Below are 12,161 nucleotides of genomic sequence, written 5' to 3' on the forward strand. Positions count from 1 at the left end.
GAGTCTCCTTCTCTTCCTTCTCCCTCTGCCCGGCCTCCCTGCTCGTGCTTGCACATACACACTGTTTCTCTCTTTCTCTCTCAAATAAATAAAATCTTAAAAAAGGAATGCTTTCTATATGAAAAGAATTATTTCAGTGTTTCAATATTAACCGCTGTTTACTGTGCATTTTTCAGGTACCATATACTTTTCTGAGGGTAAGGGTTACACTGGTGAACAAAATAGATGTGCTCCTTGCAGACCTAGTTGGGGAAACCAGCATTAAATAATCAGACAAATAAATATATAATTACAAATTGTGATAATTTCTAGAAAGAAAAGTTGAAGACCTATGAAAAAATATGATGGAGGGATCAATTGAGATTGGAGTTCATGGCAAACTTCTAGAAACAAGTATATGTAAGCTGAAGAAAGACCTAAAGGATGAATAGGATTCAGCTCTCAAGGAACTTAGGCTCATGTGATGAGAAAGATATTAAATAATTATAAATCAATATGAAATTGCAAATTGGTGTATGTTAGGAAGGATTTTAGGAAAAGAAAAGAACAAGTGCAAAGGTTCTGGGGTGAGAAAGAACTTGAAATGTTTGAGAACTTAAAGAATTCCACTCGAATTTATTCTTTAATAACAAAGTCGTCAGCATAGCAGGAGGTTATAAGTGCGGAGATTAGGGATATTTATTGCAGCATTGTTTGTAGATAAAAAAAAGAAGAAAAAACCTAAGGACAACTCACAAGTTTCTGAGAGTAAGTGTTGGATAAATGATGTTTGTTTTTTTTTTAAAGTAGGCTCAATGCCCAGTGTGCGATCTGAACTCAAGACCCCAAGATCAAGAGTTGAACTCTACTGACTGAGCCAGCCAGGTGCCCCTAGAGAAATGATCTTATATAGAATATTGTACAGCTATCAGGGGCACCTGGGTGGCTCAGTGGGTTGAAGCCTCTGCCTTCGGCTCAGGTCATGATCCCAGGGTCCTGGGATCGAGCCCCTCATCGGGCTCTCTGTTCAGTGGGGAGCCTGCTTCCCCCGCTGCCCGCCTCCCTCTCTGCCTACTTGTGATCTCTGTCTGTCAAATAAATAAATAAAATATTTAAAAAATATACAGCTATCAGAATGGGTTAGAACTATTTCCATGAAATACTAGATGAGAAAAGAAATGTGTACAGAAATATGTGATCCCATTTTTAAAACCCTGTATCTAAAACATAAACATAATAACCCCTATTATGTATGTATGCATTTGGATGTGGTTTTGTTTTTTTAATTGCACAAAGTAAACTTCATATGCAGCAAATAAAGAGATCATGGGGAATAGCTTCAAAAGCTGTGAATTCACCCCAAGGGAGGGTGAATAGGTGCTTTTTTGTTTAGGGTTAGGATGAATAGTTAGTTTTTATTTATTTATTTTTTAGTAATCTCTATACCCAACAGGAGGCTCAAACCCACCAGTTGCATGCTCTTCCTACTGAGCCAACCAGGTGCCCTAGGATGAATATTTAGATAGGAAAGCCTTATCATTGTATGTACAGGCGGGCATAAAATCCTATAAATACTCTGTATGTTACGTAAATGAGGTGGAAGTTCCTCCTTAGGCTGAGATTTTAGTATTATAATGAGGTAAAGGTAATTGCAGGTTATTCCTGTGGTCACTCCAAGGTCCTTCCAGGGTATAGGTCAAAAGATCTGGGCGGTCTGGGTGGTGGGAGATCTTGTTAGGGAAGTTGCTGTCCCCTGAGGGGTGGTTTCAGTTTTCTTTTTTACCTGTTCCTTTGTGCTTCCTTCCAGCAACCCAAAGAGGGACCGTGTCCTTTGTCCCTATTTGTATATATTTTAACAAGCATAGAGAAAGATGTAGAGAAATGCGTTAGGCTTTTAGCATTGGTTACAGTCCAGAGGAATGAAGAGAAAGAAAATAAGACTAACAAAAGAGAATAAAATTATTACAGAATAATGTTGAGAAAAATGTAGAATATAAAATACTAGCTATAGAGTTACTACAAATGGATAGAAACTGAATATGTATAGGGACAAGGACTTAAAGTAACAAAAATAAAAAGGATGTTCCGACTAGCTGATGAGATTGTAGGAAACATGGATTTCTGTTATTTTAATACTGTTTTTTCAATGAATTAACATTAAAAAATCTTAGAGATTTTAACATCCGTGGATCAAATCATTTAAACAGAGATGTTTTTCTTCTTTTTGTTATGCCCGAGTTTTCGCATCTGAGAGACCACTAAGGAGCCGACACCGATGCCATCACACGAGGGTTTATTTGACAAGCTTAAGCTTGGTCCCGAGTACACCCGACACAGCAGAGTAGGGACTTGGACCCTGAGGTGACATGCTTAAGCTTGGGCCCAAGTATACCCAACGCAGCGGAGTAGGGACTTGGACCCCGAACCAGATTATAGTCAGAGTTTTTAAAGGCAGAGTAGGGGTGGACTTGTCGGTGGGTGAGGACAAAGGGGATGATGTAAGTCTCTAAGAAATTTTGGAAGCAAGGTCTCCAGGACCTTGAGGGGCTAGCTATTGTTGGGAGAAAGGTTATTTGTTACTAGAAATAAAAATCTTCTCATGAGGGGCGCCTGGTGGTTCAGTGGGTTGAGCCTTTGCTTTCTGCTCAGGTCATGATCTCAGGGTCCTGGGATTGAGCCCCACATCGGGCTCTCTGCTCAGTGGGGAGCCTGCTTCCTCCTCTCTGCCTGCCTCTCTGCTTACTTGTGATCTCTCTCTGTCAAATAAATAAATAAAATCTTAAAAAAAACGAATCTTCTCATGAGACCCTTTAGATGTATATCCGTGGGTCATATGCTTGGGAATGATTGCTGACACTATCTTGGAGGTTTAGAGATAAAGTTTCACACTTTTCCTATCAAGTGTCCTTGTTAGTGAGATTTGAGTTTAGAAGAAATTTTAACTTTATTTACATTTCCTTCTGCCTCAGCCTCCTTCAGTTTTATGGTGGGGAGGGCGACATTAGGGCTTGGGGAACTGAGTTATTTGCCTCTGGAAACTGGGCTATTGTTAAATCTCTAGGACATTTGTAAACCAAGGGAGACTCCTGTCTTGCAGGATTGTGATCTCTGCAAGTTAACCATTTGTTTTTCTTTTAGGGCAGCCAGGGGTGGCTGAGGAATGTCACACATACTACCGAGGGGAGGGGAGCGGGTGGAGATGGGGCGCAAGGTGCCAGCTTTTGCTTTGTCAAGATGGCTGTACTTATGTCAGGGCTAGACTCGAGGTGGGTACAGCCTTGTTTTTCTTGGCCTCCACACTTTTGTCCCTCTTTGAATTCATGTTAATTTGTCTTATTTTCGTACTCTTGTAAGCCACCTGAAATACTATCTAGGTCAAAGTGGAATATAAGTAAATAAATAAAAGTAACCTAACTCTTGCCAATCTCTTCCCCCTTCAGTCTTTCCTGCACACTGCCAACGTATAATTACAATCACATAAAATAGGGATAATAATAATACTTATAGGATTGTGAGTGGATTAAATTAATTCACACTAATTTAAATTAGTTAACACTAGTTATAAAGCATTTACAACAGTATCTGCCATATAGTACACAATTCGCTTAAGACTATTATGGTTATTATGTCATACCATTTCTTTTCTTGGAAATTTGCTTGATTATAGAAATTTATAGCGACATTTTTGTAGGATAAAATCCAAATGCAAGAGCATCCAAAATCTAGTTATAAATTAAAGAGTCTAAATAAAAATGATATTTATAATATCACATATAGCTACTGAGCTCTTGAAATGTGGCTGTTCTGAATTGAGATGTTATAAAATACTAAATTTCGAAGTTCAGAATTACAAATGTGAAATATATCAGTGATTTTCTATATTGATTGCATGTTGGAAGGACAAAATTTGGATATTTAGGTTAAGTAAAATTTATTATTAAAATTTCATCTGTTTTTGCTTTTTTAGTGTGGTCACTAGAAACTTTTATTTGTTTGTTTCTTTTTTAAGATTTTATTTATTTGAGAGAGAGAGTTAGCGAGAGAGCATAGGCAGGGTGAAGGGCAGAGGGAGAGGCAGATTCCCTGTTGAGCAGGGAGCCTGATATGGAACTTCATCCCAGGACTCTGGGATCATGACGTGACCACAAGGCAGATGCTTAGCTCACTGAGCCACCCAGACATCCCCACTGGAAATTTTTAGATTACATCTGTAACTTATATTTTTATTGGCTAGCACTGCTCTAGATTTTTAAAGTAAAATGTTGCTACTTTTCATCCTAATCTTTGTCCAGTTGGTGTTTTAGATGCAAGGACCGTATACTTTTATTTCCATTAACTTTTATCTTATTAAATGAAACTCATTATTCTAAAGTATTTAGGTCTTATTAGATCTTAAATCTGTCATCTACCTCCCACAACTTGAGTACATTCATTCAATAAATACTGAGTACCTATTCTAGGCACTTTTTTAGGTACTGAAGATATTGGAGTGAATCAGACAGGTAAGTTGTCTGTCCTCAAGGATGTTCCAGTCTACTAGGGGAAAGCAGACAGCAAAAACAAACATGATATTTTGGAATTTGATAAATGTTACATCTCAGAGGTAATGACGTTTAAGCTGATACTTGAAGGATGAGAAGGAGCTAGTCATGTGATTATCTGGGGGAAGAACATTGCAGAAAGAGGAAAGCTATTATAAATGACCTGAATTGGAAAAGTACTTGATACATTGGATGAAAACACAGTGGCAGACCCTAAGATAGTTTCCAATAATCCCTGCCTTTTGGTATTTACCCTCTCATGTGATCCTTTCTCCTTGGCTGTTGGCAAGATATGTGGTCAATAGAATACAGACGTGGTGATAGAATATCACTAAAGCGATTTTGTTGCATAAGGTTCTGACTTCCATCTTGATCGGAAGATATCTTGCAGAAATCCATGTGGCAAAGAACTGAGTGAAGTGTTTGATCAACAATTAGGTCTTTAGATCAACAACTCTGGAAGAACTGTGTTAGACCAACAACTTTGTGAACTTGCAAGCAGAATCCTTCCCCATTTGAGCCTTCAGATGAGACTCAGCCCTGATTGATAATCTTGATTAAGCCTTGTGAGAGGCCTTGAAGCAGAGGACCCAACTAAGCTCTTCTTATACTCCTGATCCACAGAAGCTATGAGATGATGTGTGTTCTAAGTCACTAAATTTGTGGAAAGTTGTTATGCAACTTAACACACACACACATTGATAAATGTGCCCACTATATTTTCTCTGAAGTCATTAATGAAAGTGTTTTATAGAACTGTGCCAAGTCAGAATGCTGATTAACCCCACTAGGAGTCATTTCTAAGTTGATACTGATCATTTCGTTAACACTCCCTTAGGCTTATTTGTGCAAGAAATGCTGTTAATTGTGCTTCCACTTGGCCTGTATTTCCTTTTTTTTTTTTTTTTAAGATTTTATTTATTTATTTGAGAGAGAGAGCTAGAGTGGGAGGGGAGTGGCAGTGGAGTGGAGGGAGGGGGAGAGGGAGAAGCCGACTTCCCGCTGAGCAGGGAACCCAATGCAGGCCTAGATCTCAGGACCCTAAGATCATGACTTGAGCCGAAGGCAGATGCTTAACCAACTGAGCAACGCAGGCACCCCCTCATTATTATTTTTTAAGATCTTATTTATTTATTTGAGAGAATGAGCAGGGGGAGGAGCAGAGGGAGAGAGAGAATCCCAAGCAGACCTCCTGCTGAGTGCGGAGCCTGATGCACCTATGAGCCTGAGATTACAACCCAAGCCAAAATCAAGATTTGGACACTCAAATTCAGGTGCCTCTCCTTATTTTTATATCATGAAATTTCTCACCAAATGCTTTGTCAGAATAGCATATATACTATGGTAATTCTATCCAAAGAAAGAATGGGGTAGTTTGGCATGATTTTTTTATAAATCCATTCAACTTAGTGATTACTTTTTAAAAAATTGTTTAGAAGCACACTTTTTGGATGGTTCATTTTAGAATCTTATTTGGGATCAGTACTAAGATCTTTGATCTATAGGTTGCAGATTCCACCATCTTTTTTCCTTAGAAATAAAAATTTAGTTATCACCAATTTTCTACAATTTGTAGAAATTTCTATGATACTCTACAACTTCTAACAATTTTCCCATTTTTACACAAACTCTCAGATTTCATTCAGTGCTTTATTGGGTTAACCTGCAAGTTTTATCAAAGTCCTAGAGTATACTTTGTTCAGACCAGGAGTGGTGGATTCATTTAGAGCAGTCAGGTGCTCTCTTACAAACTTTATCTTCAGTTCCCTCTTAAAATGTTTGTTTTACACTTTTTATTCTAAATATTATTCTTTTCAGTAGGAAAGACAAAAACATGTTACCCATTAATCATTATACCATGAATTTCAGCAAAGGGCCATTTCCTTATAAAATTTGCCTATTTACAGTTTATCCTCTTAAAGTGTACAATTCAATGAGTTTTAGTATATTCGTAAAGTGTGCAACCATCACCACTGTCTAATTTTAGAATATTTTTGTCACACTAAAAAGAAATCATGTGCCCATCAGTAGTCACTCCCCATTCTCTCCCAAATTAACTTCCCAGCCCTAGGCAACTACTAATTTTCCTTATATGCGTATAAATTTGCTTATTTTGAACATTTATACAAATGGACTCATGCAATATGTGGTCTTTTGTGATTTGCTTCTTTCATTCAGCATAATGTTTCCAAGGTTCTTGATGGTGTGGAATGCACCAGTACTTCTTTCCTTGTAATTGTTGAATAATACTTCATTTTGTGGATATACTACATTTTATTTATCCATTCACCAGTTGGTGGACACTTGTGTTTCTATCTTTTTTCTTTTATGAATAACAATGTGATAAGCATTTGTGTTCAAGTTTTTGGGTGGACATATGTTTAGTTTCTCTTGGGTATATACCTAGAAGTAGAACTAAGTTTATACCTAGCAGCTGAGTCATATAAGGTATGTTTAATCTTTTGAGCAACTGCCAAAGTGGCTGCAGTATTTTACATTTTCACCAGCAGGTTATGTTGTTTCTATTCCTCCACAGTTTCCGCAACAGTTGCTATTGTCTATCGTTTTTTATTATAGCTATCCTGGTAGATATGAAAAGTTATCTCATTGTGACTTTAATTTGTATTTCCCTGCTGGCTAATGATGTTAATCATCTTTTCCTGTGTTATTAGTCATTTATTTATTTGGGGGGAGAAACTTCTGTTTAAAACCTTTGCCAAGGGTGCCTGGGTGGCTCAGTGGGTTGAACAGCTGCCTTTGGCTTGGGTCATGGTCCCAGGGTCCTGGGATCGAGCCCCGCATTGGGCTCCCTGCTCAGCGGGGAGGCTGCTTCTCCCTCTCGCTCTGCCTGCTGCTCTGCCTACTTGTGCTCTCTGTCTGTCAAATAAATAAAATCTTAAAAAAAAATAAAGCCTTTGCCAGTTTTTAAATTGGGTTGAAATTTTTTTTAAAGATTTTATTTATTTATTTGACAGAGAGAAATAATGAGAGAGAGAACACAAGCAGGGTGAGTGGGAGAGGGAGAGGCAGGGTTCCCACTGAGTGGGGAGTCTGATGCCAGGTTCGATCCCAGATCCCTGGGATCATGACCTGAGCCAAAAGCAGACGCCCAGTGGCTGAGCCACCCAGGCGCCCCTGTATTGTATTTTATTATTGAATTGTAGGAGGGTTTTTTAAAAAAAGATTTTGTTATTTATTTATTTATTTGTTTGTTTAGAGAGGGTACACGTGAATAGGGGGAGGGGCAAAGGGAGAGGGAGAGAGAATCTCAGGCAGACTCTTTGCTGAGCATGGAGCCTGTCCTGCAGTTTGATCTTATCATCCTGAGATCATGACCTGAGCCAAAGTCAAGAATCAGAGGCTTAACTGACTGAGCTACCAGGTGCCCCTGTAGGAGTTCTTATATATTCTCTATATAAATCCCTTATCCGATACATGATTTATAAATATTCTTTCTATTCTGTGGCTTGTCTTCACTTTCTTGATGGTATCCTTTGAAGCAGAAAAGTTTTTAATTTTGAAGACAACCGATTTATCTCTGTTTTTCTTTTGTTGCTTATGCATTTATTGTCATATCTAAGAAGCAATTGCCTAATAAAAGAGCTGCCTTGATGTTACATTCTTTTTGTTTTGTTTTGTTTTTGGTAAAGATTTTATTTATCTATTTGGGAGAGCAAGAGAGAGCATGGGGTGAGGGGAAGGGTGGAAGGACAGAAGGAAGCAGGCTACCTGCTGAGCAAGGAGCCCGATGCAGGACTCCAACCCAGGACCTTAGGATCATGACCTCATCTGAAGGCAGATGCTTGAATGCCTGAGCTACCCAGGTGTCCCAGATGTTACATTAATTTTTAAAATTATCTTTCCCTCTCTTCCTATTAACTAGTTCTCCATTAGAATATTGTGTGTGTTAAGAGTGCAAACTATGAAGTCAGAATGACTGGATTTGAATATTGGTATTACCGTTGATGACTCTATAACCATTAGAAGTGACTTCTTTAAATCTCAGTTTCTTCATCTGAAAAAAAATGTGAACATTACCGGGGTGCCTGGTTAGCTCAGTTGGTAGAACATGGGACTCTTGATCTTAGGGTTGTGAGTTCAAGACCCACACTGGGTGTAGAGTCTACTAAATTAAAAAAAAAAAAAGGGGAATATTACTTTTTACCTCAAAATTTTTGTTGACAAGTAGAATGCTTAGCATAGAGTCTTATACATAGATAGCACTTGATAATTGGTAGATGTTATTACTAGGAATCTTATTTAAGTATAATTTTTGCTTAAATAAAAATATTTTACTAGGAAGATGTCTTTTTTGACTTTGTATCCACAGTTGTAACTTGCTCATGGTAGAAGTTTAAAGAGTATCTATTAATTTAATTGATACATGAAATATAGTAGCCCATTACATTAAGTGAGCTATGATGTATTTGAGCTTACTAAGGAGCTAAGTAAAAAGAGAAGAGAAAACTAAAAGTAAGTATCACCCACTTCATTTGGGCTTGGGTTAGCCCTTGCAGAAAAGAAAGATGGGAAGATTGTTTCAAAAGATATTTCAGGGGCGCCTGGGTGGCTCAGTGGGTTAAAGCCTCTGCCTTCGGCTCAGATCATGATCCCAGGGTCCTGGGATCGAGTCCCGCATCGGGCTCTCTGCTTGGCGGGGAGCCTGCTTCCTCCTCTCTCTCTCTTTGCCTGCCTTTCTGCCTACTTGTGATCTCTGTCAAATAAATAAAATCTTAAAAAAAAATATTTCAAGGGGGAATAGTGCTAAATATACAAAAAGTAGGGTATTAATACAGAGAGAAAAATGGAAAGGTAAATCCCCAAATGGGAATTTGGTCAGTAGCATAAGACATTTTAGAAGAGTGCCAAGAGTGAAAAGTTCTTATATCAAGAACAGCAGACTGATTTGGCATGGTTGTTTCTTGAACAATTTGAGATTTGTTCTTGACTGAGACAAGAGTCCTTTGTCCAAAGGCATTCTCTTATCACTTGGTGAGACTGTCATTAGTCCTCTCGCCCTTATTAGATAGATATATGATTAGAGGCCTCAGAACACTCCCTGAGACCTTATAGTAGGGATTTCTGAACCAGAAATCGACCTGTGTTTTTTATTTGTTTATTTAGTACTTTAAGCAAAGTGGTTAGAACCTGCCTCCAATTTAATAGTTTCCTAGCAAAACCTACCTCTGTTTAATGATGTCCCTTCTTCTACTCCACACTATGGGGAACAAATGAATCCTATATTAACCACCTATGAATAAGTGCATCACATATTTAAATCACTGAACCTATGCAAATGATCCAAATTATGTTATCAGTAAATATTTTGTAGAGTGTATGAAACTATGTTTAGATGAAAGCTAAGATGAAATATTCTCCTTCTGCTTTCTCCTTACTATAGTTCTTGTCCAAATTTTACCAGTTCTTCCGAATATTGTTCAAATGACAGGCAGTGTATATTTTTTTGTGTGCAGATAATTTGAGATTCTGGCATTCAGGTCATTTTTCCTGCTGTATTATAAGCTCCTGGAAATCTGGGTCTGTCTCTTATTTGTCTTTGTATCTTCTATAGCACAATGCTTTACACAGAGTTGATATATAAACATAAGTATATTAAATGAATCATGTAATTTAATATATTTCTGGTGGGAGTTTTTGGTACAGAATATTTCAGATGTTACTATTAAATGTGAGATATTAACAGCCCATTCTCTTCACAGCTTTTCTTGGTATTACTAAAAATTTACTGATTGCTTTAATATGCAGTCTCTCTTTGCCATCACAGGCTTTTATCCCTAAATGGGGCAAGTGTTAAGCAGACCTCCTTTTTCTTCCTTACTTTTCTCTCCTTTTTTTCTGTTCCATTTCTCTCTTGCAGCTCCGTTTATCTTTTCACCATTCTCTCTATTTTTTATTATTCCTGTCTCTTCCTCTTACAATTCCTAATACTTTGTTTCCTTGTCACCTGCTCTTTCTATTTTTGTTCTTTCTGCTTGGCTTTCTCCTCCACTTGTCACCACCTCTTTCCTTGTCCTCAAGATACAGAGCAGGATTGGGTAGGGAGGAGCCCAGCAGAGCTGGGGGTGGAGCCACCTGTTCTGTGCTTCAGGATTCAGAATCTGAGAAGGATCGGGCTGCGTAAGCATAGCTGGGGCAGAAGTCCCCATGGCCTTCCTGCTGGAGGCTAGCATTCTGGAGGACAATTGGAACTTGGTGAGATTATAAATTGTCCTTTTCTTTTTGCTCCTCCTTTCTTCCTTCTTCTGTACTTTTCACTCACAGTATCTCTTTACTACTTCTTCCGATTTCTTTACTCCTTACTATTCTATTTTTTCTCTCTCTAGTTATCAGTCAACTCTATTTAGTATTTGTTTACCTTTCCTTGTACCTGTTCTTTTCACGCATGTCTGTTCTCTCAAAATTTAACTTTTCCTTCCTCTTCTCCATTTTATTCTTTTCTTTTTAAATATTCTCATCCAACTCTCTTTTCTGTGCACCTCTCTACCTCTTTTCGTTTTCTGTCCACCTCTCTACTCTTTTTATCATATTGTTTCCTAGAGATGGAGCAATAAGAGAGGAAACAAGGAACCACCCTGCCTTTCCAGAGGCCTTTCTGCTCCATCTCAGACTTGTAGGGTACTTTGATTAGGCACTGAAGAGTTTGTGCTCTGCACAGACAGTTAATAAACAGTGAAATTGGAGTAAGGTTGAATATTAAATGTTAAAGTTTTGATTTTATTCTCTTTTATGTTTTGTTTAGGTTTTTTCTGCAATACAATGGATACAATTTGTTATGGCTACTCTGAGGTAAATTTGTTTAATCTCATGTACTATGACTGTTTTAACTAGTAAAAGCAAAACTGTAGAATTCTAAAGTTTCCTGCATTTTTTCCCCTGGGTATTTGCTTTTTACTCTTTAGGGAGAAATGCTGTTCTTTAGCATGTTGATATTTTCTGATTAATAAAATGTAACATCAACAATAACAAAAAAACAGATTGAGTAATAACATCTGAAAATCAAAGGACTTGGTCAGCAGGACTGATTTGCAAAATCAGTAGGAATGATACAGAGATTAGCATGTCCCCTATGCAAGCATGACACACAAATTCATGAAGCTTTCCATATTTTTGAAAAATGTGTGGTTTCTTTTTTATCTGTTATATATCAGTAAAGCTGTAAAAAATCATTAGCAAAAATGAGGGAGCCCTGGTAGACTTCTTTTAATGATTATCTTTTATCCCTGTCAGTGTTATCGGTTCAAGTTCACTTATTGCCTATGCCGTATTCCAGAATATACAGAAATCTCCAGAGGTGAGCAAACTCTTTTTTGTGTTGGATTTGAACATTTTTAGTGACTTAGCCTTTGAAATAAATAAGAGAAGTATCACCTATAAATAATGGAATAAGTCTATGAATTACTTGTAAATTTGTCATTATGTTACATGGAGATATTTTAGACACAGTCAATAGGTTTCCCTTTTCTTCTAGGTAATTATTTTAACTATAACTTTGAATAGTGAGAGATTGGCTACTAAAAGTACAATTTTTTGCTATGCATTAATTATTAAAGTTAGGAAATAGAGTTGTTTGAAGCCTCTAGTCACTCTAAGCACAGTATGATCCTGCCAAGAGGTGAGTTT

General features: G+C 37.6%; 1 protein-coding gene and 1 non-coding gene across 8 annotated transcripts in view; both read left to right on the forward strand.

Annotated features, from left to right (window-relative positions):
* The window catches only part of TMEM116 (transmembrane protein 116), a 91,226-nt gene that overhangs the window by 4,114 nt on the left and 74,951 nt on the right, over nt 1–12,161 (forward strand). For 3 of the 7 annotated variants that reach the window (XM_032876264.1, XM_032876265.1, XM_032876266.1), the window contains exons 1-3: nt 10,556–10,733; nt 11,281–11,327; nt 11,769–11,832. In XM_032876264.1, coding sequence (XP_032732155.1) covers nt 10,686–10,733; nt 11,281–11,327; nt 11,769–11,832 — 159 coding nt within the window. In that variant the 5' untranslated portion in view covers nt 10,556–10,685. Of the gene's footprint in view, nt 1–4,451; nt 4,482–10,553; nt 10,734–11,280; nt 11,328–11,768; nt 11,833–12,161 lie in introns of those variants that run through there. The other 4 variants (XM_032876262.1, XM_032876263.1, XM_032876260.1 and 1 more) reach the window with 4 other exon arrangements.
* Nucleotides 11,548–11,650, forward strand: LOC116878729. The gene has a single exon (XR_004384876.1). It is a non-coding gene; the product is annotated as a U6 spliceosomal RNA (small nuclear RNA).

Source organism: Lontra canadensis, unplaced genomic scaffold, assembly GCF_010015895.1.
Source record: "Lontra canadensis isolate GAN:19392208 unplaced genomic scaffold, GSC_riverotter_1.0 scaffold58, whole genome shotgun sequence".
Lineage (NCBI taxonomy): Eukaryota > Metazoa > Chordata > Mammalia > Carnivora > Mustelidae > Lontra > Lontra canadensis.